Source organism: Cuculus canorus, chromosome 6 (assembly GCF_017976375.1).
Source record: "Cuculus canorus isolate bCucCan1 chromosome 6, bCucCan1.pri, whole genome shotgun sequence".
Taxonomy (NCBI): Eukaryota; Metazoa; Chordata; class Aves; order Cuculiformes; family Cuculidae; genus Cuculus; species Cuculus canorus.
This window is the reverse complement of record NC_071406.1, coordinates 42,926,937-42,954,191: the sequence shown is the minus strand read 5'-3', so window position 1 is coordinate 42,954,191 and position 27,255 is coordinate 42,926,937. Positions and strand designations below refer to the sequence as shown.

At 38.7% G+C, this 27,255-nt stretch overlaps 2 protein-coding genes across 5 annotated transcripts in view; both read left to right on the top strand.

The window, feature by feature from the left end:
• The window catches only part of LOC104065350 (tissue factor pathway inhibitor-like), a 41,549-nt gene that overhangs the window by 7,723 nt on the left and 6,571 nt on the right, over positions 1 to 27,255 (top strand). For all 3 annotated transcript variants that reach the window (XM_054069890.1, XM_054069889.1, XM_009567814.2), the window contains exons 2-5: positions 10,230 to 10,349; positions 17,540 to 17,740; positions 22,878 to 22,916; positions 26,035 to 26,211. In XM_054069890.1, coding sequence (XP_053925865.1) covers positions 10,235 to 10,349; positions 17,540 to 17,740; positions 22,878 to 22,916; positions 26,035 to 26,211 — 532 coding nt within the window. In that variant the 5' untranslated portion in view covers positions 10,230 to 10,234. The remainder of the gene's footprint in view (positions 1 to 10,229; positions 10,350 to 17,539; positions 17,741 to 22,877; positions 22,917 to 26,034; positions 26,212 to 27,255) is intronic.
• Positions 858 to 9,165, top strand: LOC128852500 (uncharacterized). Of its 2 annotated transcripts, XM_054069888.1 has the most exons (3): positions 858 to 1,275; positions 1,364 to 1,504; positions 6,568 to 9,165. In XM_054069888.1, the coding sequence occupies exon 3, from the start codon at positions 6,855 to 6,857 to the stop codon at positions 8,637 to 8,639; it is 1,785 nt and encodes a 594-aa protein (XP_053925863.1). In that variant the 5' UTR covers positions 858 to 1,275; positions 1,364 to 1,504; positions 6,568 to 6,854; the 3' UTR covers positions 8,640 to 9,165. The 2 variants fall into 2 exon arrangements, with proteins under 2 accessions (XP_053925863.1, XP_053925862.1); XM_054069887.1 differs by having other exon boundaries at positions 858 to 1,504.

Genomic DNA, 27,255 nt, shown 5'->3' with positions numbered 1-27,255 from the left:
ACAAGAAGATAAAGGAGATTGTGTTTGGTCAGCAGACTTTGTAGGAATGCAGGCAGTTAGTTATACATCCTAAACTTTTTGTCTTGGGAAATTGCCCAAGCATCAGGAAGCCCTGTGTTTGACAACGTACTCTTTTCAGGGACACATGGGAATTGAGTGGAGAAGTGAAATACCGTTCCCTGGCAAGATTTCTGTTCTCTGTACAAATGCACTGATTTATCCTTATAAACACACAGTGACTATTACATAATGTAGCTCATGTTATACAAAATTCTGTTTTCAAATGGAAAAGATAAACTTATTGAGGATTTCCATTTCTGGCTGATTCTTTCCTGTATTTTTCTTAACCTTGGGAATAGGCTTTGGGAACATTGGATAACTGAGTAAAAATGGATTACTAAATTTTGCAATCTAAATCTATAGTCTGCAGGTTCCTGGAAGAAGGAGCCCAAGGCCCTAACTTCAGTGATCCAGAAGCAAATTAAAATAGACTTTTCCAGAACTAGTCAAAGTTTTACAATCATGTTTGGAAAAACTCAAATATAGAAAATGAGGGCCCGGGGCAAACTTGTAATTAATCCACAGGCAACTGATGTTGTGGATAATTTTCAAGTTCCTCTATGAAGGGCCAAAACTGTGCCAGTGGTTACAGATAAAAACTTCTAAGGAAAACAATGTGCTTAGAAAATTCTTATTTCCCATTTAATTTCGAAACCGAAAATTGAAAGTGTGGCTTATAATTTTTTTAACCCTATGAACTCACAGGAGTCAGGCAAAGCGTGAGAGTTGTTACTATCTCAGTACCAAATCTGAATATTTGATGATATTTCTGCTTTTATTCAGCCTAGATTATGTCAAACTGTTGGAAAACTCTAGTTTGTCTTACTAAAATGTAGTCGAATAACTAATAGTTCTAACAATTCTATTAAATATAGTTAAAAACTAACTACTCTGTTGAAATTTCGCTTGCTCCAGGGTATAGTCTCAGGTATCCCCATTTGGGAAGGAATGCTGAAAACTCTTACTGAGCCAGAAGAAATCTTATCTATGTTAACAGGACATAGAGTTGGTATCTTTTCTAATGCAAGCAGTAAACTTGCAAAGAGATAACAGTTTGCATAAAAATGTAAAGAATGCTGAAAATGTTGCAAGACCTGATGTGACAATCACCGAAATGAATATGTAGGTTGCATCCCTTTTGAATATGTAACAGATTGAACAACACTTCAAGGATAAATGGCGAACGCGATGTGACGGTCTTTGAACCAGATTTGGGTGCGTACCCCTGGTTCCCGGGGCCTCGAAATAAAGCACCGCATATAACCTTCTTCGTATGGTTATGTGTTTGTCTCTACGCTAACAGTTTTGGCGACCCAGATGGGACCTCGCGGGCATTGCTGAGGCGGCTCGCATCGATCCCGCTCCGGCCGGCACCGAGTGATTCTCGGGGAGCCATCGACCGCAACCGACCTCTGCTGCCCCCGACGGACCGAGGATTATATTGGTAAGACACGGTGCTTTATCAGGAATGGTACCATAGTTGTGGTTTGGTAAAAACCTGCCTGTTAGACGCGGCGAAAGCTACGCTTGGTTGGGTTAAGGAGCTCCAGTGGGAAGCCTAGGCGCCGTCCATAAGACAGTAGCGAAAGCTCTGCGGGTTCGGCATTGGAGGTTTGGTTTTGTTTTGTGTAATTCTGTGTGTGATATTGCGTATTGTTTGCATAATTTGTTATAAGGTGATTGCAAAATGTCACCAATACCAGGATCATCACCATTGGGGTGTATCCTAAGACACTGGAAGGAAGGGAGGTTTGGACAAGGAATGCAGAAAAGGAAATTGGTGGAATATTGTAATGTCTGGTGGACTCAGTATGAATTAGAGGATCAAGTACGTTGGCCAGAAAATGGGACTTTGGATTATAATACTATTTTACAGTTAATGCTGTTCTGTAAACGCGAAGGGAAGTGGGATGAGGTACCGTATGTAGAATTGTTCTTTATATTGCGAAACAATAAGGAATGGCAAAAGGCGTGCGGGATTATGATATTAGAAGTAAAAGTGGATGAAAAATGTCAAGGTTGCACAGCGGAAAGAAAATGCATGCAATGTTCGGCAGTAGAGAATGCTGTACAGCACCATCAGGATGAGGATTTCGATCTCCTAGTGGCCCCCTCAGCCCCACCAGCCCCTAGGGATTTGAGGGAAGATAAGGATGGGGACGTAGAGGACCAACCCAGTGGAAAATATGAGACCGATTGTCCTTGTACTCCGATATCTCACCGAACCAGACAACGGGATGTACAGGGACAAGAGGTCAAAAGCAAGATGATAGCACCGTTACGGCAAGGGGTGGGGGCTGAAGGGCCGGTGTATGTAAAAGTACCATTCTCCCCCGGAGACTTGGTGCTTTGGAAACAATCGGCCGGGACTTATCGAGAAAACCCGGATAAAGTAGCAAGAGTAGTAAAAATGATCATGAAAACCCAGAACCCGGACTGGGATGATATACAGGTACTATTAGACATATTAATGGATACAACAGAAAAGGGGATGGTGCTAAAGGCAGCCCGGGAAAGGGTCCGGGAAGATATACGACAGGGGGTGGTCACTGGGACGGTGGAGCAGAACTTTCCTATAGAAGACCCAATGTGGGATTATAATACTGTCAGAGGAATGACTTATTTGAGAAGATATCAAGAATGGGTGGTAGTAGGAGTACAGAATGCTATGCCCAAAGTAATAAATTGGTCAAAGCTCTATAATGTAAGGCAGGAAAAAACAGAATCTCCCTCTGCATTTTTGGAACGCCTCATGGAAGTAGCCAGGAAATACACGGATTTAGACGTAGAAACAGAACAGGCCAAAATACAGCTGGCTTTGATTTTCTTGGGACAGTCACAGGAGGACATCAGGAAGAAATTGCAGAAATTGGATGGGGGAGAATTGCGTAATTTGGACAGATTATTAGAAGTTGCTTGGAAGGTATATAACAATAGAGAGAAGGAAAACACCCAGAGGCAACATCGGAATTTGCTAGCGATCATGCAAGGAAAAGATCCCCAAGGTCTGGGAAATAGGGGGAGAGGAAGAGGGGTAGGACGAGGACGGGGGAGAGGACACGGACCCGCCTATCCTTTTAATAAATTAGAAACGAGAATTGGTAGGCTTGGAATAAATCAATGTGCATTCTGCAAACAAGAAGGACATTGGAAGAACGAGTGCCCGCAAGGAATAGGACAGAGGAATCAGATGGGAACTCCATTAGGAAATACTGAAGTAGTTAAAACAATGATTATGGGGGAATACGAAAATCAAAGCTGACTAGGACGGGAAGGGGAGGAACCCTTAGTAAAGGTGAAACTAGGGGAAAGAGAAGTGCAGTTTCTAATAGACACTGGAGCAACATACTCAGTCTTAAATGATTTACATGGGAAACTGGGAGGTAAAACCGTGACAGTGGTTGGGGCCACAGGGAAAGAGGAAGTACGGCCATTCACCCGACCCCTGGAATTGAAATTTGGAGGGAAGGAACTCTGGCATGAATTTTTGTACATGCCAGACTGTCCAATTCCACTCATGGGGAGAGACTTACTTTCTAAGTTAGATGCCAAGATTATTTTTGAAAATGGAGAATTGATTATGCAGGTACCAGAGTCAAGAATAGGACAAATACTAGTGATCAGAGAATCCCCAAAGACCCGGATACCTAAGGAAGTAGAAGAAGCAGTCGTCCCCATCGTTTGGGAGACGGACGTTCCCGGAAAATCGAAAACTGCACAACCCATTAACGTGGAACTGAAGGATGGGGCGAAACCAGTAAAGGTAAAACAATACCCCATAAAATTAGAAGCTCGATATGGAATAGTGGGAACGATTGAAAAATTTTTGAGGTTCGGGATATTGGAAGAGTGTGAGTCGGAATATAATACTCCGATTTTTCCAGTGAAAAAGCCGAACGGAGAATACAGGTTGGTACAGGATTTAAGAGCCATTAACAATATCACAAAGGACATCTATCCAGTGGTTGCCAACCCCTATACACTGTTGACATCCGTGAAGGAAAAATATAAGTGGTTCACTGTAATTGACTTGAAAGATGCTTTCTTTTGCATTCCTCTTGACAAAGGTAGTAGGAAATATTTCGCTTTTGAATGGGAAAACCCACATAATGGACGAAAGACACAACTAACATGGACAAGACTCCCACAAGGATTCAAGAATAGCCCGACACTTTTTGGAAACCAGCTGGCAAAGGAGCTGGAGCTATGGACAGAACAAGGACAAATTCAGGTACCACGAGCCCAATATCTCCTACTACAATACGTTGATGACATTCTGATTGCGACAGAGTTGGAGCCAACGTGTATCCAGGTAACCATTGAAATTTTGAACCAATTAGGATTGAATGGCTACAAGGTTTCTCGAGAAAAGGTTCAAATCGCATGTACAACTGTAGTATATCTAGGATGTGAGATAACACAAGGACAAAGAAAATTGGGAATGGATCGCATTCAGGCTATTTGTGCGATCCCCGAACCCAGGAACTTACATGAGCTCAGGTCATTCTTAGGAATGACAGGCTGGTGCAGGCTATGGATTTTGGACTATGGACTAATAGCAAAACCTCTGTATGAGGCTCAGAGATCACCAGCTTTTATTTGGGAAGGACCTCAAAGAAAGGCCTTCAAGAAGTTAAAAGAGGCTTTGACCAGAGCACCGGCATTAGGCCTACCAGACCTGACCAAAGACTTCCAACTGTTTGTCCACGAAAGACAACGATTGGCATTGGGGGTTTTAACACAGAAACTAGGAAGCTGGAAAAGACCAGTAGGATATTTCTCCAAACAGCTGGACCCCGTGAGTGCTGGGTGGCCATCGTGCCTAAGGGCAGTGGCAGCAACAGTGTTACTAATACAAGAAGCTCGAAAATTGACACTGGGAAAGCGCATTGAAGTGTATGTGCCCCATATGGTACTAACAGTTTTAGAGCAAAAAGGGGGGTATTGGCTCTCCCCAAGTAGGATGATGAAATTCCAGGCGATGCTTACAGAACAAGATGATATAGATCTGAAAACTACTAACTTATTAAATCCAGCAGCTTTTCTAGGCGCAGCAATGGAAGATGGTCCTTTGGAACATGATTGCGTGGAAATCATTGAACACACGTATGCAACTAGAGAAGATCTAAAAGATAACCCGCTTGAACAACCAGAACAAGAACTTTTTACTGATGGGAGCAGCTTTGTGGAAAAAGGGACCCGATATGCTGGATATGCAGTAACCACACAAAATTCAATAATAGAGGCAAAGGCGCTCCCAACAGGAACATCCGCCCAACGAGCAGAAATAATAGCCCTTACTAGGGCCTTGGAGTTAAGTAAGGATAAAAAGGTGAACATATGGACTGATTCGAAATACGCATTTGGGGTGGTCCATATACACGGAGCATTATGGAAGGAAAGAGGACTTTTATCCTCACAAGGTGCAAGTATAAAATATCAAAAGGAGATACTGGATTTGATAGCTGCAGTACAATTACCCCTACAGGTGGCAATCATGCATTGCAAAGCACATCAGGGAGGGGACTCTAAGGTCGCGGAAGGAAACTCCCTAGCGGATCGGACAGCCCGGCAAGCTGCACGGCAGGTACAAAATATGATGGCCTTAATACCTACGAAGGTAAGCCCTTTCCAAAATTACTTAACACAAAAACCAAAGTATTCAGAAGAAGACGAGAAACTAGCCGGACTAACGAAAGCCCAGTTAAATTCGGATGGGTGGTACTTAACAACAACCGGGCAAGTAATCGTACCATCTAACGTTATGCGAACAATCCTACAAACAGAACATCAAAAATGTCATTGGGGAGCAGAAGCCTTGGTTACTTATCTCAAACGCAGCATAATCTCAACACAGATGTTAACAATGGCAAAATCTATAAATGCAAAATGCGAAATCTGTCTGAAGAATAATCCAATAGTTAGGAAAAGGATAGAAATGGGACATATTAGAGTAGGTATGGAACCAGGTGACTACTGGCAGGTTGATTTTGTGGAATTACCTAAGGCCCAGGGGTATCGGTATTTATTGGTTGGGGTTGACACCTTCTCTGGATGGCCGGAAGCCTTTCCCTGTCGCACAAACCAAGCTAAAGAAACGGTCAAGTGGTTATTGCGAGAAATTATACCAAGATTTGGAGTTCCTCTGGGAATATCATCAGATAGGGGACCACATTTTGTGGCTACTATTGTTCAGGGAATAAGTAAAATGCTGGGAATTTCTTGGAATCTCCATACGCCATGGAGACCACAGTCGAGCGGACAGGTGGAAAAGATGAATCAGACAATTAAGAGGCAGATTAGTAAGATATGTCAGGAAGCCAAAATACAGTGGCCACAAGCATTACCCATAGCGCTCCTGAGAATAAGAATAAAACCTAGAAGTGGGATAGGGGTGAGCCCTTATGAAATTCTTTTCGGAAGACCCTACGAGGCGCCACAACCTAACCTCAATATGCATATAAAAGGTGGGCAAGATGTATATAACTATGTGTTATCCCTTGCTAGAACTTTGACGCGGCTGCGGAGTACTCTGGTTTGGAATCGACCCTTGTCGTTGGAACACCCAGTGCACAATATCAATCCAGGAGACCAGGTTTACGTCCGTGATTGGGTTGAGGAACCACTGAGAGAACGGTGGAACGGACCGTATCTGGTGCTGCTGACTACCTTTACCGCGGTTAAAGTGAAGGGAATTGATTCCTGGATTCACTACACACGGGTAAAGAAGGTTCCCGGAGAGTGGCAAGCAGAAGTAACTGGACCTACAAAGCTGAAACTTACATACCAGAAGGATGTCTAATTACGTCTATGGGACAATCATAATAATATGGTTTCTGATGAATATGACTTTTTCCACAGGCACCCACCGGAAGAATAGAAATGTGAGATATCATCCAGAACAAAATGCCATTCTGTCTTGCACGGTTCAAAATCAGAAAGTGGCAGTAACATCGGGAAAAGGAATCCAATTCAACATTAACAAAGGATTGGAAAAGATAATAGTATCCCATAGAGAAAGGCGAGATATAGAGCCCACTCCAACACCACAGGTAATACACCTCCCCTCAAGGGACCCTGAGGAAAACTTAATAATAGGCTTAATTAAGGATTTTGCAGGAATACAGAATACCAGTAAAATCACTGCTTGCCTTCCAGTTCCTAAGGCAGCGGGGGAACCTATAAACTGGGGAATAATAACTTTCCCTCTCCCAACATCACAGGGAAATAAAACTGAGTGCAAACAAATAACCATAGAAAAGGAACGGCAGGTCAGGGTGAAAGGGGAATGGCTGCCAAAACAGATTTGTAACCAGCTCGCAAACTCCACCTTCATTACTAAGAATTCAGGAGGAGAATTTGGGGTATGTATGTATGATAGAATTATCACAAAAACAGAGACACAATGGGAATGCCAAGAAAGACAAAAACAATTAGAATGGGAAACCATTTGGTCAACTAATATCTTGCAAAAATTCCACTATGGTGGTAACACTTCGTGGTGTATCAAATGGGAGGGAAAGCAGGACGCAACAATTCCAACCGAAACCCTTTTGGCCAATAATGGAGTTAGTCGAGAAGTGATACAAAACGTACCTTGGTGGAATTGTTCTGAAATATGGGACTGTGATTCAAACCCAGATGAAATAACAATACCCTCCGTAAGAGTGGCTTTAAAGGCTGGGTGCGCCTGCCGGGGATACAAAAGTGGAGGACAGATGATCCCCTATCATAAACCAGATTGTAAGTATGCAACTATTAAGAGTATGGGAAATTTTGTATGGGCCAATAGTGATGGAACGTGGACTACCCATTTACCAGTTACGGGGAAGGTTAAAGAAATCACATTAGGCTTACCCACCTTATGCCCGATTTGGAAACGTTCCCCCTTTAAAGGGAAACTGGAAACTCTACAAATCAACAGAATCAAAAGAGATATAAAGGAAGATGATACATGGCAGGGGCCCTCTACAGGAGTGAAGGTAGGATGGGCCCTTGAATCTCTCTTTGCTGCTCCAGTAGCTACTTACCGAAATAGAGACATGATTTACAAATTGATAGGGCAGACTGAAAGGTTAGCTAGAGTTACTAAAAAGGGGTTCAGAGATTTGAATATGCAGCTCCAAGCAACGACAAAAATGACTTTGCAGAACAGAATGGCATTAGATATCTTATTGTTGAAGGAACATGGCGTTTGCGGATATTTAAAGGATCGAGTTGATCACTGCTGTGTGCATATACCGAATGTAACCATGGATATAGAATATGACATATCTCAACTCAAGAGAATTGAACAAGAAGCTGAAGAAGAAAGAAAAGAGATCGGCCATAATTGGATAGGAGAAATATTTAATGGATTGGGGATTCATTTAGGCGGGTGGCTACAATCACTTTTAGAAACTATTTGCACACTCTTGTTAGTATTCCTGGTCATCTACCTAGTATACTTGTGTATCCGTCAAGAAATCACCCGTAACACTAGCTGGACGCATAAGATTATAGGAGCAGTAACCCGGGAATACCCACGACGCCTGACCCCGCCACCGAAGTACTACGAGACTACGAGAATGGAGAACTAAGGTGAAAAACTGAAAAATGGAAATACCTTCTTAATGAAAGAAGGTATTTCCAAAGGGGGGAAATGTTGGAAAACTCTAGTTTGTCTTACTAAAATGTAGTCGAATAACTAATAGTTCTAACAATTCTATTAAATATAGTTAAAAACTAACTACTCTGTTGAAATTTCGCTTGCTCCAGGGTATAGTCTCAGGTATCCCCATTTGGGAAGGAATGCTGAAAACTCTTACTGAGCCAGAAGAAATCTTATCTATGTTAACAGGACATAGAGTTGGTATCTTTTCTAATGCAAGCAGTAAACTTGCAAAGAGATAACAGTTTGCATAAAAATGTAAAGAATGCTGAAAATGTTGCAAGACCTGATGTGACAATCACCGAAATGAATATGTAGGTTGCATCCCTTTTGAATATGTAACAGATTGAACAACACTTCAAGGATAAATGGCGAACGCGATGTGACGGTCTTTGAACCAGATTTGGGTGCGTACCCCTGGTTCCCGGGGCCTCGAAATAAAGCACCGCATATAACCTTCTTCGTATGGTTATGTGTTTGTCTCTACGCTAACAAAACCACCACCACCTGTATTTACATTATAATCCCAAGCACAGTGATAGGTCATCCTTTGACTCCCTTAGCCCTTCCTGCCCTGTTTTAGGTGATGCAGATGGTCTCTCTTCGCAGGCATGTAAACAAAACCACGGAAGACCAAAAACAGTGTCTGAAGGCTGGCAACTTCCCAGGCCTTATATCTTAATTTCTGTTTTCTTACTTTATTTTACTACGGGGAATCTACCTGTTGGGGAGCTAAAGGAGATATCAAGCCGTCTAATTAGAATTCAGACATCTTTAAGGAACTTCTAGTTACTTGGGAAATACTTATTTCTAAAGAAGTTAAAACAAAGGTTTTCTGGAGGCACTCTCTTATGTCCATGCATAACCTTATCTGTGGCAACTTAAACATGTCAGCTGCTATGGAATAAAAGTATTTATTTGTATGAGTGACTGTGGTTGCACTGATGTCATACGAAAGATAATCGCTCTGCTCTTAAGTGAAGGTATTAAATATTAAAGGGATCTACGAGGCACAGAGTACTGCCTCCCATGAAACGCAATTTACACAGAAGTCTAGGAACTAGGAGTTGATGAAAAGTTTGTTAAAAATAGAATTTTACGTTTATGGCAAGGTATCTAGGGCCTGCAGAAAGGTTAAAACTTATTTGGAAGGTCTGGACATGCCAGCCAGCTATAGGTAGTGTAAAACTGATAAGGACATTAAAAGTATAAAGTGTTACATTTTATATCATTATGTATTCTGGGAGGTGATTTCAATTGCAGCTTGAAATAAAAATAATATCGATGCCTCTAATCTGCATTGGAGATGGGATAAGACGCTATCAGCTAAGCACAACTATAAATCTGTCTTCTTTTTCACTGTGCTTACAGCATAATCATACTAACATAACTCACATTATTTCCAGAGCTCCCAGTCTGTCCATCTGCCCATATGGCTGTGCACTACTCTACTAGTGACAGTTGCAGAGCACTCAAGGAATTTGATTGAAGTGTGTATTGTCATTTATATGTTACACAGGAAAGATGAAAGGAAGAAAGAAGGGATGCTCCTTACCTTTAACCTTTATCTTGCTGTTTGTCTGTATCACTGGGCATGCAACTGCTGACATAGATGACAACGAAGAAGAGGATGTTCTGGGTAAGAGGTTACAAAAATGACACATAAAACTGTATCAAATAACAAAAATCACTGTATTAAAATGCACTGTACATTTAAATGCTGTACTTGAGAATTTTTCTAGGAAACTTGAAAGTGGAACTAGACTAAAAATGCACTGGTTTCTAACTAACAGGGAGGTGCTCAGAATTTTTCATTAAGCTCTGGCGAAGCTGCTGTCTGTAAAGGCTTGTGTTTCCCATGCTTTTTGGAACTTCTAATCCTCATCAAGCATCATGTTAGATGTCAAGATTATTCCCTTAAAGATCTGCTCTAGGATCCATGGCAAAGTTAAATGTTTATGTAAAAGAACATACGGCTGGCGGACTCGGGTTTTACATCTCCGTGCAAAGAGAGCAGAAACCTGGAGAATAACGTTGTATACTCATGTTTGTCCTGTACACAGCTCTCTTGAGTCACAGTCAATTTGCAAAGTTTAGTCTAAAGATGATGCAATTACTGCCCCAGTTGTTTTTGTGGGACTTGAAGAAGCTTTTTGTATAGCCCCAAGTGATTTCATATCGCTGGATAAATAAAAATTCACCAGTCAGAAAGAGACTTTTTGTTAAGAAAACTAATGTCAAAAGTGTGACACTTAGAGCTGTGGATGTTCTTGGATTCTTACCATTGTCAGATCATTGTTTGCATTCACTTCATTGAAATTGAGTAAGGTGGATCAAACTTCTGTGTTGGATAGAGGTATGTTTTAATTTTCTCCCAAGCAATTTTGAGAAAATAGATGAGGGAAAACTACACGTTTTGGGCCACACTAAAATATTCTTCTTTCCTTCAAGAAAGTGATTTAAAATTGTGGTGTCGTTCTTAAGCTGCAGAGAATTATGCAGCTGATACTTCTCCCATTTGACAGGTCTGATTTTGAAGCCTAGCTGGGAATGCAGCTAAGGGGAAACTTGGTTTTATGTTGACGCTACTTGATCTGCCCATGTCTTGTCTGATTTCCATTCAAATTATTTCTGTCAGCCTTGTGCAGCAGCGCTCCTTGAGAGAAAAATATGAATTGTGCACAATCATGGCTATACTATAAATAAAGCTCCTGCTTTAGGGCTGTGCTACAATCGGTCACAACAATTTAAGATATGCACCATTAAGCATATACTTAGCATGATTGTATAGTCAAGACTACAAAATAAATTTATTCCTCTTTAACCCTGAAGTAAGTAAATGCCCTTCTTGTTTGAGGGCAAAATCACTTTTATCTTTAGTCTATCCTGCAGCTCTTAGTTTCATAAAAACCCTTAGCCTAAGCTTGGAGTTCATGAAGACCAATTTATCTTCCTTGTTAAAATAACACATTTTGTCACCAGAACAAGGAATCTGCTGGATTACTTTCTTCTTCAATTTTCTTATTTTGTTTATAAAAGACAATGATAAAATAATCTCAAGGAAATTAAATAGTCTTTATTGGGCATTATTTTATCACTGATTATTTTACAACCAGTCATTTAAGATTATACAACCAGTAACTGATTCAGGGTGAGGAACGGTTCTGAACTTTTGGGCTTGTATTCCAAAGCCAAAAACCAATCAAATGTGATGCTTAGAAACTGAACTAAGACTCTGTTTTTCTGACTAATGAAGACTGAGTTGCAGTGTTTGCAAAGAAAATATTTTTGCAGTACTCATTTTCTATGAAATTATTAGATTGTTGCTAATTAAAATTATATTTGTGGTTTCTTAGGAGTGAAATTCTGTTCTCAATGAATTTAATCGTAGAAGCTTTGCGGGCTGCAATTTCACTGATGACATTTATTTTCTGAGTTAGATGGTTATAAAACATTGACGTGTTTTACTCTAATACGTTTCACAGAATCGTGGAATCATTTAGGACAAAATAAGTTGTGTGCACCATTATTTGTAATATCATACTTCTGGACCACGGTGGGTACAAGTGCTTTGTGAAACTAAGACTTTTTTTTTTCCTATTAGAATTTAAATTACAGTAATAATTAAGGTTGCAAGTCAAGTCCAATGGGATAAAAAGGGATTCTCAACTCGTTTTCTTGTGTCACTTTTCCACCAGTAAATAAGGGTAATAACAGAAATAATATATATGGAAATAACTGAGGTTTTTTTCAGTAATACCTTATGTGGTTGGGGCACTTTAGTTGATGTTCTAAAGCTTGCCGAAGTGACAAAGATGGAGAGATATAGCTATGCATTAGTGACAAGGTGCTTAGTATTGATGTCACTTATCAAAGAGAGACAGTTACAAGAAAGCCTGGAAAGATGACAGCGTATCTTTACAATTAAGTTAACCACGGAACCTCATAGAATACAAGGCTGAGAACACAAAACCTAAGCAAACAAAACCAGAAAGTATTTTACATTAAAAGTCAGAAAGATACCTGAACAAGATTTATTTTTCCTATTTAATTTATATAGTTGTGGCATGAAAAACAGCTGTGCAATAATACTCTTGTCTTTCATATTTATTGAGCCATAGGTATAATTACAGAAATCAGTTCACTTGCTATTTAAAAGGATGTGTTTTTAACAACCAGCCCTGCACATTATCCTTAGGAGTCTGAAAGTGAACCTCGAGTCTTTTATTATGCCTACAGTCAGGGGGAAAAAGTATTGTTTTGGCTTGTGTTAATGTAAGAGGATTAGATATATTATTCACCAATTATGGTTTTATAATATTATATTGTTTACTAGTAAAGTGGTAACAGTGTTCTGCCTTGATCATATAAGGTCTATGTACTCAGCACTACAGCATGACTGACTGCAGATTATTAGAGCTCTCACAACAAAAGGACTGAATGTTAGTTAATCGTAGCTGTTCATGTGTTAAATAGCCATGTCTTGAGTTGCTAATGTTGCCACCTGAATGGCAATAAATGAGAGAATTACTCTTCTTCTTGGCTGGTATTCTGTTTCTCACAGTTGTCAAAAGTAGGAAGACTGAAGGAAATGAGGAAGAAGGTAGTGACATAAAATATCTGCACTACACTTGTGCTCATTGTGAGCCATTTCATCAGCATTACTTTGCACATACCAACTATGGAGTGGAAAGACTGTTAAGGCAGAGCAGTGGATGCTTGGTGCCTTCTGTTATGAAAAATCTATGTAGCTGATGTAATTAAGTTATTAAATTAAAAATTTAAGGCAGTGGAAGAGAAGGAGAGGGGATTCTGCTTTGCTTTGTTTTGTTTTAGTAAGTCCAGTAATCACTTGTGTGATGGTGAGCATCACCTGTAACCATTACTTAATGCATTTCTAGCAAATCTATTAAATTTTCTTGGTCTAGAGTAGGACAGTCCTATAGTGCTATGGATTTTCTAGTTTATTTTGACTGGATGCCTAAATTTGATGAGTAATTAATATCCAACAGGGACAGATCCAATGTGGAGGATTAAACTGATTTTCTTCTTAAAATGACAAATATAATACACTATACTTAAGAAGCAGAGTAATTGAATTCATAAATATAAGGTGGAAAATAACTGTTGAATCACCTATTTAACATGACTGTATTTGCTGGAAAGTAGAAGTTGCAGAGCATTACGAAAATAATTGCATGTTGTTGTAAAAAAAGACAAGCAATTCTATAATGTATTAAGAAAAACTCAAAGGACACTTATTCCACTATATTTGGCACCCGTAATGCCTCAGGTAGAGGGTTATGTTCAGTTTTGGGCAGCACGCTCCAATGGTAATTCAAACCAATAGGAAAAGATCCAAAGGAGAGTTGTAAGCGGGTTAGAAAGCAAGACCAATAAAGAGATTGGGAAAAGGGAGTTTAGTATAGAGATAATTAAGAGGAGACAAATGTCTTCCAAAAGAAAGAAAGACTGGATGGTTTTAAACTCTTCTGTCTATGCACTCACGGAGGTACAAAATTATTTACTATGCAGTAAAGAATATATAAGCTGTATATTACGAAAAAGGCCTGTCTTGCAAGAAGAGTAGGAAATCCTGGAAATGGCTGCTTCAGGTTGCTGGGAATTTTACTTCACTGGAATATTTTGCAAACAGTTTGGACATCTGCCAAAAAAATGGTCTCAAGGTATTTGTCCCATAGATAATGGGACATTAATATGGCAAAACTTGAACAAGAAACTCCATTGAAATTCCTTCCAGTTTTACCTTCCTATGTTTCTATTGAACAATATACATTGACCTTCCCGATGGGCATCTTCCCTAAATGCCATATACCGTGCTTTTAACACAAGACCTAAAATGAAGTAGGAACAATTTGTTCCAGTGTTTAAAAGCAGAGGAAGAGGCCTTATACTAAGAATTAGTTTTCTTAAGGTATATTCCTCATGTGAAATAAGTCCAGGCAGATTTGTATCTATGCAGATCTAGCCAAACACTCCCACTTGCCTTCTCATCTGCTACTCTGATCTGAGAAGGAAAGCTAATTTTCTATCATCTGTGTGAGTTAAGTGTTCCTAGGTGGAAAATAATGAGGAAGAGTTCTGTCACATTTCCCAAACACAAGAATGATTCAGTTCCTGTGAATTCCTTTGAGACGTCCTTCTACAGTCACTTGGTTGCTGTTTGAAGTTGGAGGGTTTGGCCCCTGGGTGTTTCACAGGGTTCAGATATTAGTCAAAGCATGGTAACTTGCTAGCACTCCTAAGAAAATTAATGTCTGATTGCCAAGAAATGTGACACTGATAGTCATGTTTGCAGCAGATGTTCGTACATCTGACGGTGGTAACAAGGTCATGGAGACCGCAGAGGAAAGGCCTTCGAAATGAAGCCAAACAATGATTTAGTTCTGTGGGTTTGATGGGAAAAAGGCTAGGAGCTGAGATGAGAAATGTCCTAAGATAAACTCTGCTAAGACATTTGTTCATCACTTTTGTGTAGTTTTGCAACGATGCCTGCACACTGATTCTGTTTTGATAGCCCGTGACACTGGTGTGGCGTAGCCTAGCAAGCCAAATGAGCAGACATAACCAACCCCACGTCGGAAATTCCAGTAGTTAAGAAACCTAGTAAGTTTTCACAACCCCTCCTAGACTGAGATGGGTCACTGACACAGGTCATGTAGGAGATCTCATTTATTGTGTGCCAAGAAAATAACATGTTTATACACCAGCTGCCAGCCCTCCTCCCAACTGCATTGGAGTCAAATCGGTTTCTATAGAGCTCTGAATGTTTGATTTTACTCTTTCAGGAGTTATTCAAAAGTTACTGAGAACTTTGACGTTTTGAAGGCTTTTTTTCCCTATTACAGCATTTCATTTCGCAGTGCAATATCTTCGCAGCTTTTGAAGTTGAGCCTCTTTAAGTCACTTCCAAAGGATTCCTGAACCTGTTGGAGAACTACAGACATTTGAGGTCTAACTTGGAATCCCTTGTGACTGATAAATCCTAATTCTTCTTGTATTCAGGAAGACCCAGATAAGGAAACTGGCAAGAAACAAAATTCAGAAATCCTTTTGTCAAGCTGAGCTCCACAGGGAGTTACTGAATCTAACCTCTCTTCAAAATGTCTCTTTTAATTCATCTGCATTTCCTATTAGACAGTTTTGAATAATATTTTCAACTCTGTTTTCCTAATTTCAGAATCTGCAAATCTAACTTCCTAATAAGGAAACAGTCACAAGCTGGTTTAGGGACTGAATATTTAATGACAATTTTGAATGTAGTTGTCTTAGTCTGTAATTTAAAACAAAATTGACCGGTTTTGGAAGATCTACTTGTGTGCTACAATTTTTGTGTTGGTGGTAACTGTGTAATAAAGGTTATCAATTTTTCAAGGATTTAAATGCTGAGTTAAAAGCTTTTAGTGCTGAAAATTGTTTCTTTCCTGTATGTTTAATAGTTACAAATGGCTCAAATGGAATAAAATTACTGAATTTCCCCTGACCACGGTATTTATGAGGATTTATCTCAGGTGTGCATTTCCCATCAAGATTATGTAATAAAGCTAGTTGTATATGTTAAAATGAGATATCCACAGAGCAGGTAGGTAGTAGTTATATAAATTTTCTTCTTGCAATGTCATAAAGCCTGATGTTTGTCGATTCTTTTAATTAAAACTGGAAGCTTCATCTAGCTAGTAGTAGGAAGCTGCAATGATCATATAAAGTCTTGTCCTCATCCTTTTCTTCTCCTGTTTCCAGACCCGCTGCAAAGAGCACTGATAGATACTTTAGCATATAAGTGTTAGGAGACACCAGTGTTCTGGTTAGCTCTGGGAGAGTGAATGAAAAATTCAGGTCTTTTCTTCTGGCTGCTATTGCAAGCATCTAAACTCTGTAAAGCTTTCAAAATCCCCTAAGGCAAAATAGCTTCTTGGAAGAGCAGAACAGGAAAAAAATATTAAACTGTACATTGACAACAGAACAGTATCACAAACTGGATCATCAGTCAGAATTTCCTTATGGACACTGACAGTGTAAAACTGGTAGCATTCTTCCTCAAAATTCACATGACAATTTTTACAAAACATTCCCTGACCTAACAGCCTGTGTGGAAAGGCATAGAAATGATACAGTTTCTTTTCACCCTAACTTTCTAGTTGTGTACTTCTTAGCTGTTGAAGGCTGTAATGCAAGGACAATGAGATCAAAGCAAGTAAGAGATCCTGATGGCTTTTCAGTCCCACGGGCTGGGTTTGTGTGCCAGTGCAGCATGCTTTGGCAGGGGGGTGGTGCCCTTTGGTTGCCTGGTTCGTCCCACAGTGTTTGCTGCACATCTGTAGGACCTGTGTTCACGGAAGTCCATGGAAGAGAACACAAGGAACCCTCTTTCTGTGTTTGTTTGTTTGCTTGTTTTTTCTTTCTTCATTTCCCTTTCCCTTTCCCTTCTCCTTTTTTTTTTTTTTGTTTTTAATGCAGGGTCAGGTACTGTGACTTTGGGAGCTGCTAGGATTTCTCAGTATATTTTTGTTCAGAATTGTTCACTAGTTTCTGTGTCTAAGCCACTTAGAGATTGATGATGAGTTAAAGGTTATTATATGAGTTGTTTTGTTTGAAAATTGAAACCACGCATTTGGTTTGACTGAATGGAATTTGTTCCAATGCAGATGATTTTCTTTTTACATCTATGTTTAGTGTGTCTATAGTTTTATAGCCAGATGTTATGCAGTGCACCTCTAGCAGAAGATACAAGCCATCACATTTCAAAGTTACGCTGTGCAGCGAAGCATACTAACTTAATAACAATTATTCTACTTCTCTTTATTACAGGTGCTGCTTTGCCACCACTGACACTAGGGCATTCAGTCTGTGCCATGAAAGCAGATGAAGGTCCATGCAAAGCAATCCATATCCGCTATTACTTCAATATTCAAAGCCGTGAATGTGAAATATTTGAATATGGTGGATGCCATGGCAATGAAAACAACTTTCCAACACTGGAAGAATGTCAGAAGAAGTGTGTGGTAACAGGCCAGTACCTATTCTTTTATTCTTCTGTCAGTTCTTCATCTGTATCTGTATCATCCATAAACCATATGAATTTTGGAAGCAGAGGCCCTCTTCAGTTCCTGTCACTACAGTAGTGTGATGGCTCTAATTATGTTCCCAATTATTAGACTATGTTGTAGATATCTGAATTATTTTCTGTTGTACAAGAAAATATTCAGGATTTTGAAAGATATGTGTGATTTTTTTTTTTTAAATTTTTTTTTTTTTAGTGGACCTCTGGAATAGCAACGCCAGTGCAAGAAAGCTTGTTTTCTAGCTAGAGCCCTTAAAGAAAAAAATAAGTTTTTCCAGTAGTTACAGGTGTTTAAAATGAAAGGAAAAATTGCCAAGAAGATCTTGCAGATTCTGTGTTTCCTTATGCTACTTTTCAGCTACTCATATTGGTACCTGATGTTTCCTCCCAACTGTTTATGTAATAAAGCAATTAATTTGAAAACAAACCAATTCAACAGAAACACACATCGTTGTCTGGCATAGGCTTTGTGAATTTCTCAAATATATAATTCAGTTCTTTGACTCATTCTTTTCTCCCTCTGTATCCAATCCAGCCACAGCAAGAGAGGGTATATGTGTTTATTATACATTTATTGTATGACAATTTCCAATAGTGTCTCTTGTTTACTGAGTAAAGTAGGGTGATTTTCTTAGGTACACAAAGTGTGCCAGAATGGTGTGGGTGAGGGAGCAAGGCCTCAGTGGGACTGTGTGTATAAATAATAGCAAAGTTTAAATTGATGTGTTGCACGCAAGCACAAAGTTTCGCTTCCTTTGTCATATGGCTTTCATGAGTTATAAGTGAATGTCATGGATTTAACCAACTTTTTTTTCTCTATGGACAACCAGCTTAAAAGTTTCTTTCTATATTTATTAACTTTTCAGCACAGAAATTAAGGAAACTTGCAGAGGAACTCAATATTTAATACATGCATATAAGTTTGCAAAATTAATGTTGGCAATGTCATTCTAAGAGAAGAACCTTCCTGAAGAGGCATTTTCTTTACTTGTGTAGTGTTTTGTTTAGAAAACTGTGATTAATCTGTTTCCAGTTATGTTTCCACAAAGTTTAATGAATACAATCTTTCAAGATAAAAAATGGAAAGTTATTTTTCTTGATTAGCATGTTGTGTCAGAGAGACCAGGGATCTAGGACATGAAGACAGATTTTCTTTTCTTTGTCACCAGACTGGCTTTTGCTACTTTACATCTGCTATCTGGTTTTGGGTTTCAGCAGGGCCCCCAGCATTTTGGCCATTATTGGAGCAGGGCTGTTTGCAGGACAGCAGCTGCCACTATCTGATCCAAAACATGCGACTTCTGGTAATTTGGTGTGTTTGTCCTAAATTCCGGTTTAAAGGCTAAGGCAGGGGGATAAACTGAAAAAGGCAGGGTTGATAGATACAGAATTCGGAATTAAAAATGCCCAGAAGTCATGATCAGGTGCCATGCTTGAAGTTCTGTAAAGCTGTTTCTTCAATCTAATGTTGTTAATTTCACTGATACTTTTATTTTGATTCTCATATATATATGTTGGATCAATATCTGAACAGATCTTCTGGACCAAATCCTGTATTGGCATATAATTGGCATAACTCCATAGAACAAATCTGAAATCTCTTTAAAATGAGAACTGGCTTAATGTCCACATCTTGGTACTTAGCCCAAGTACAGTATTTGGTGTGCGTAATAGTGATCCAGGAATCTGCTGGTGTTTAATTTGCTGTGGGGAACTGGAGCAATAAAGGCTCATTATTTCTGTAATCTCTGGATGAATAACAGCAGATGAAATGGTTTGGTGGCACACAGTGTGCCATAAACCAAAGTAAACTGATAAGTTAACCCGCTTTTGCCAATATAATTCAGTAAGAAAAATGTAATTCAGTAGGGTCTATTTGTTAAATCTGGGTCTGTCTGTACAGTCTTTCAGTATATGGTTACATTCATCTTACTTAATGTTTCCAGTATTTATTACTGCAGGAAGACCACTATTTAATAACTGTACAAATCAGACTGAAAAGACAGTATGAGTGACAGGAAAATTCTTAAAATAAAGAAAAAATGAAAAGATATTCAGACAGTTGTTACTGTTATTACTGTCAAAAATGTAAAGGTCAAGTTGACTAAAAATAAACCAAAAGGAAGTTTGTGATATATATTCAAATTCCAAAGAAATAATGTGAATAGGCAAAGTAACTGATTTTCCAATATTAAGCACAAATGCAAGAATAAATGAGCCATCATGTGTGAATTGCAGGCTCCTTAGATCAGAACAACTTTTTACAGTTTTTGAATGAATAAGCCATCAAAGAAAGAAATTACTGTCTCCCAGAAGTGAGTAAAGTCAGTACAAGAGAGATCAGAGAGGCCAGCTACAGGCTCGCCACTCCAAGACTCTCCAAGACAGGGCTCAGATTTGAGGTGGCTGGTTCTGAGTCACATCTTCTAGAAATAAGCTGCATTTATTGCTTCTTGTGCCCAATACTCACCACTTCAGGGAAGAGAAAGTTACTTTTGAAATTAATTTGCCTATGTGCTCCATTGTTTACTGGATATGAGTGGAATCACAAATGTCATCCTAATTTTTGAAGCAGTGGATGTATAACTTGGGCTGCTTAAGCTTCTAAGATGGGAAAATACCTACTGATGAAAAGATCTGGACATGACAGCAGTTCTCATGTCTATTGTTTACACAGCAGATCTACTCAGAAATACAGTTTGTTTACAAAGAAGAAATTAATTCTGCTGTGGATTTGGCTTTTGACTGAAACCAGAAGCAAAAAGGCACTGTCGACGTGGTAGTAAAATTAAAATATTCTGGGCCCGTACAAACACACAATAAATTCTTCCTATTCTGTGCTAGAAGAGTAGAGATCATATGCCAAAATATGAGTGCTGATTTTGGCCTGACAGGGATGACTGAATGAAATGAGTGAAATGGCCTGATGTGCATGTCCATGGTTTAGGTCATGGGTTTAAATGCTGAAGGCACAGCCTCCTACCAATAGGAAGATGTTCACATAAATAATATGTCACTCTGAAGTGCATGTCATGTCTTTAAATAATGTTTTTTTAAGGATGCCAGTTGCATTGTTCAAGAGGTGGAAGGACAATGTATTGTGAACAGAATTTCTACCTGATAGATTTACTTCGACAATGTAACACAGGCCATGTTTCCGGAAGAAAAAGAAGAAAACTCTGGTAGGATTATGGCAGACAGGGGCAGTAAAGGTAATGCTGAAAGCCTATCGGTCATCAAGCAGCACTTCCTAAAATAGGACCCAGGGAAGGTATAGCACTGGATAAAGGATGGCCAGAAACACTTGTTCTGGAACATAGGTGGTAAAATTCCTTTCAATTTTGGACTGTGAAGAGATTGTTATAAATGCGGGGTGGAGGGGGCAGACAGACCTTATTAAAATTACAAATTACAGAAAAGGTGAAGATACAGATGACTTAAGTGTCTTCTGTTGCTGCTTCCACAACAAGGAAGGGCATAGCAGCATCTCTACTTTCTAGCAGGAGTTGTTTTCAGTCTGAGGTCTTGCTAATAGGTATCTCCAAGCTGAGATAAGGCACAGCACTCCTTTGTTCCGGCCCTCGACAGCTAGGCAGAGCAGCTGTCTGCCTCTTGCACAAAGTCCCATAGAGGCTGTAGTGATGTCCTTTTGGTGTATGAGTTGGAAACTAATGCATCTGATTTAAATTCAGATTAAAATGTATACTTCCCTTTGAATTCTCATTTATTTAATGTTTCAAAAAAGCCTAGACGGTGGGTTACACTGAGGCTTTATGAGCAGATCTCTGTAAGCCATGTATACATTGAAGCAGGAAGAGCCATCAGCAGTAGAAAGCAGTTTTAATTCGTGTCTGCTACTGAACTACTGCTCTTGGCATGTACTATAGTGAATCTTAAGGGGAGCTGTGGTAGTAAGGTGGCCAAGGTCAGGTAAATGTGTTACCTCATTTCAGTATATCTGATTGCCTGAAAAAGCAAAATGCAAAATAAAAAGGCATTTGCTTTTCAGCAGAGAACTTCAAACAAAGCATTATCTGTACCGCTCGGTGCCTTCTTCCGCATGCAAGAGGCCAGTGGGCAAAGGACAGCTTTAGGGAAACTAGCATTTTATAATGCCAGTAAGAGAAGTACAAGTGCAAAACAAGAATTGTGATGCAATGCAATTAAGATGTCTTAGGTGTAAGTCCAGAAGCTACTATTCATGTGTCTTGCAAAATATCTCTGTAACAGAAAATGTAGATGCCATCCTTGGACACATTTTTTCTTCTGATCTGCTGAAAAAAAGTCAGCTTTTATTACTCATTGGCTGAGCCAGTCTGCCCTTGAACTCCTTTGTAGTTTTATGATTAGTCAGTCTTGTAGAAAGGGGAGAAGATTCGCTTTCAATTGCTGAAAAGGAATGTGAGGTTGAGTTGAATTCAAATATCCAGCTTCTTGAGGAAGTACAGTAAAACCCAGTCTCCTCCATTAAAAATGACAAGAGCAACTTCATCACTGCTGAGCAGGCACTAAAAGAACAGTGTAAACAAGTGTGTCCCCTACACTATCCTAAAGATAGTTGGAAATACTTGGCTGAATCGGCTTTAGTATCACAAACAGCATAATGAACACTTTACTCAGACACTACATGGAATAGCAAAGGGAATTAGATCGTACGAGAAAAATCTTTATCGCGAACTATATCAGCTCTGAAGCGATTAGCGGTATCAGTAGCTACAGCAGTTGGGTTAAGTCAGTCTCAGTCTGCTAATTACTCCTCTTTTGAGGAATAGGATTATCTAATACAGGATTCAGCATCCAGTAACACGAAGACGAATTTCTGTGTTCAATATTCACACAATTTGATTCCAGTATTTTCTATATCCTCAAATTTCCAATATGGCAGATTATCTTATACAAATGAAACGATACTTCAGTCCTCCTGAACAAGCCTTTGTGCTACTTTTCTATTAAAAAGAAGAAAGAATGGGAAGAGATGCTGTTTCCTTCTCAGTGCTTATAGTCACTGCTAAGCCCTATGGTGTCACAGGTAAGACTAAACATGTCTGCTTTTGCTAAATGCTTTTCTTTTTATTTATTTTTCAGAATTGCCTCCAAAGATGATGATAGCAAAAATTATGAAAGGTAATTATGTTTACATAGTTAATCTAAGACTCTTAGGCAACAACAAGGGATTTACGTTCTTTTGATGACTTCTTTATATGCATTGTTCCAAGCTTACCTCCTAATAAAAACAAGGATGTCAGACTAGAGTGAGTTCTTACTCTCAGTCTTCTTCTGTATTTATGAAAGACTTTGATGACAACTGTGGTCACTGAAGGCAGCAGCTGCAATCTCTTCTCCCTACAATAGACACATCATGACATTTTTTTCTCTTAAAAGAAGGATTCTGCAGATATTCAAGCGTTATATATAACTAGTCATGATTATTATGTGTTTTGAAAAGAATGTAAATGCTTCCTCCACTGTTAGCAAAGTAGGAAAAAATCACTCTGAAGCAGACTTTCCAATCATTGCACGTGTAGGAGTTAACAGAGTTTAGGGCAGATCCCCATGTTACTCATTATGCACGGGGGCAAGTTTGCCACTCCTGAAGGGGCAGACTGTTTACAGAAATTTATATACCTGATACTCGGGTCTCCTAAATAGTCAGTGCTTAAGCACTGAAAATCACTGTTGGCCTATTGAGGTAACTTGTATTCCTAACAAGGATTCTTAAGTCTGACATAATATAGCTTGTGAAGACTTACTCCACCATGCTTTCGCTTTCCACATTAGAGGCTTACCCGGGCTGGGCCCAGTGCTGGTACCCAAAGTTACCCCAATACAGACTTGAGTAAATTTCTTTGCAACTCAGCTCTTCTTTCTCTGATTATCCTCTTTCCCTTACCCCTCCTTACACTTGCTTCTTCTTGAACTGGTGTGCATTTAACTCCTCAGGTAAGTACTGGTATTTGTACATACATTTTGAAATAGACTAATTAAATAATTCATCTTTGTGGAATGGTATTCTGGAATATTTTCATACTGAGGTGATGGTTTTCCTGTTGTATACTCTCTTTTCCATTCTTAATACATTAAAAAAAATATGATTCTATGCTATGGAAGTTAATAAAACTGATTTTCCATAGATGGTGCAGGTGTTTGGCACTACTTCCTTTCAGATCCGACCCTAGTTCCCTGCTTTTAACAACAAAACAGAATACATCCTGCTAAATTAATATTGTAACTAATGTCATCATCATTATGTGTTTACTATTATTTCCAGTAATGTGGTCTTGAATATTGAGTCTCTGAAGAGATGATGTTTAGAAGTATAGTACTAGTTTGTATAGCGAGGTTTCTATTGCCTTCATGACCAATCCCTTCAAAAGTGGCTGTAATAGTTAGCAGTGAGCTGAACATATTTGGACTTACTTTCCTTTCTTGGCAAGAAACATTTTAATATAAGAAATTCTAAATGAAGAGCAGCTGTTTTTAAGAATCAGCCATAATCCTGTAGTCTACATTACATACCCTTGTTATTGTCTGCCTTCCTTTCTCTGTTCATATCTATCTAATAATCCTTTTCTCTTATTTCACAGTATTATGCAATGTTTGATGAAAGATTTTTTTTCTGAAGCTCCTGTTGTCTGTGAGCTTCTAATAAATGGTATATTGAATAGATACTACCCTTGTTGGTTCTTACCTGCTTCCTATCTACATAACTGTCTCCTTTCCATTCTCAGCTGAAAGCATATTCATATTTGTTGATCTATGTGAACTTAGTTTTGTAAATCTGTGAACTCCAATAGATGCTACATTTGCATAGTAAGTAACGTGAAATATCTGAACTGTAGAATACATATGCTTACTGGCAAAGAATTTTCAATACATTGTATGTAAATTGCAATTTGTAGTGAAAATTCAAGCTTAAGCTATACAGGAGTGCTTAAAATAGTTGATTTTGTTACTTTACGCAAGACCATTTTAATCGTCTAATTTTACATGCAATCTCGGAAAAACTTTATAAACTTATGAAACTTTATAACAATTGAAATACAAGATATTGACATTTATTGCAAAACCCCACTAATTATGAGCTATTATAGTGTTTTATATAAAGATACGATGTGTATCAACTGAGTTTAGTAATATTCTTGTTCTAGCCATACTTTTTAACAGATACTTGACTAAAATAGATGTAATATGATTAACTTCTTTACAACTTTGTAATCTGCCCAAAAATGGTAGAGACTTCAAAGTAATTCTTCTATAGTCATTTTTATTAAAATGGCAGCCCTCCGCATGCTGTTTTAGCCTCAATATTCTAGTGAGTTTCACAGGTAAGAAGGGCCTTTATATGTTACATCTGATAAGATTGTCTTATGTGATGCCTAAGTCAGCTCAGTCAAGAATCAAGTATCAACTAGCAAGAATTTGAGCATCCGTCACATGTTTAATGTTGTTTCCATGATTTTCTTTTAAGAATATATTTTGTGAAAAAAAAGAATATGGTGAGAGCTTGATGTTTGGGGATTATTGTACGGGTACGTGTTTCTCTTTTCTGTTAGAAACCAATGGTATAATGCCTTGATATTCAGCCAAATTACACAGTATTCATATTTTAACTTATTCTTGGTTTATATTGTAGTTACTTATTGCAAAATAGGAACTGGGACTGAAAAACGATAGTTAGAATAGCTGCTCTGTCTTCAGTTACCTGTATCTTCCTGTACCCTGTAATCACACTAGCCTGTCCCAAACAAGATGTACTGCTAGATTTTTTTCTGGTTTTGCTTTTTTTAAAAAAAATGTTTCCTTTTCCCTTCTATTTTAACATTTCTTTCCATGTGTTTCCCTCTAACATTGACTAAAATGACTACATAAATTCCATGAACGTGTACCTAGATTCAAATGATCCAGCTGTGATTCAGGTCTTGTTTTAATTCAGAGTAAAAACTAATTTTCGTCCAAGAGCCTCAGTGACACTTAAAGGAATCATTAGTCCTTATTTTCCAAGATATAATTTACTGGCTACTCGAAAAGAGGAAAAAAAAAAGCAATAAAGTGTCCATATAACACTCCGGCATAATATCACAGTGTTATATATAGAACAAAAGCAGCAGTTACTTCACAGCTGATCTTTAGTCCAAAGTTACAGGTTTATTTTATAAACTTCCTCCAGTTCTATTGTTGTCTTGGAATGTACGTTGAGTTTGTTTCTCCCCCTACCCTGTTCATCATTTACTATTGTTTGTAGAAAAGCCCAGCTTCTGCTTTCATGAGAAAGACCCTGGAATCTGCCGAGGCTATTTTTCCAGGTATTTCTATAACAAAGAGACAAAGATATGTGAAGTATTTAAATACGGTGGGTGCCTAGGAAACCAGAACAACTTCAAGAATTTGGAAGATTGCCAGACTACCTGCCAAGGCAACTGTAAGTTGTTGTCCTCATTATTCTTAGTTTTATTTTTCTAGAAACAATGTTGTGTATTAAAGGTATCTTGTGAGGGGGGAAAAAAGGCAACTTAGGGTAGACCAAAGTGGCAATAATTTATATCTGAAATTAATTACATATATTTAAATAAAAATACAGAAATGAAAAATATAAACTAAAAAAAAACCTGTGGTAAGTACTATTAATTTTAATGAGTATTTCAGGACTCCTACTTTTTTACTTTTCTCTTAACGGTTGCCTGCATAGATGTTGATTCTGCAGCCCCTTGCAAAATAGAAATTAAACCTGTCTGTGTAAGAATGAGCACTATAATTATTTTCAGAAATCTGCATGCTATTTAATATATCTAAATTAAACAAATACAGCATGATCTATAATTTGAAACAGAATCTTAGAAGCAATACAATCAGATGAAGTAATTAAAGTAACATAAATTTCAGCTGCAGATTGTGGTCCGCAATGAGTACTGTTTCCTGGCCCTACCTAGACGCTAGAGCATCACATTTCTCCATTAAACTTGCTGTTAGGGGGAAAAACTTTACAATCCCACGTTCTGGGACAGAAATTTGGGGAAATTTGATTTGACACACATGCACTGTAAAGATATTGGTACCTGCATCGAAGAAGGCAGAGCTTACAGTAGCAGAGATTATAATGACAGGGAATGAAAATATGGGCCCATTTTGCTCGTGGCCACACGAGTCTAAAATCTGCCACCTGCTTCTCTTTTATAACAGTTTGATATATATTTTTAACCAGTACTTCTGAGTATACTCTTTTCAAACCAAGACTTGTAATGAAAAGAGGTGCCAATACAGGAATTTGTGGTTTACTCTTTCCTCACTGTGCGTCGCTAGTTTCCCGCCAAAGGACCGTGAGGCGCCCTCGCTCCTGAACGATTTGGCTGTGCCACGTGGGCTGTAAAACTGCCATTCAGACTGACTATAAATCATTCATCCTCCTAGTTCCTATGAACTGTTCTGTACCAGAATGTACTAACCTTCATAACTCCTCTCCTCTTCA

Bases quoted from the DNA above. Each gene is read 5' to 3' on its own strand.
- LOC128852500 (XM_054069888.1), top strand. From the start codon at position 6,855: ATGTCTAATTACGTCTATGGGACAATCATAATAATATGGTTTCTGATG.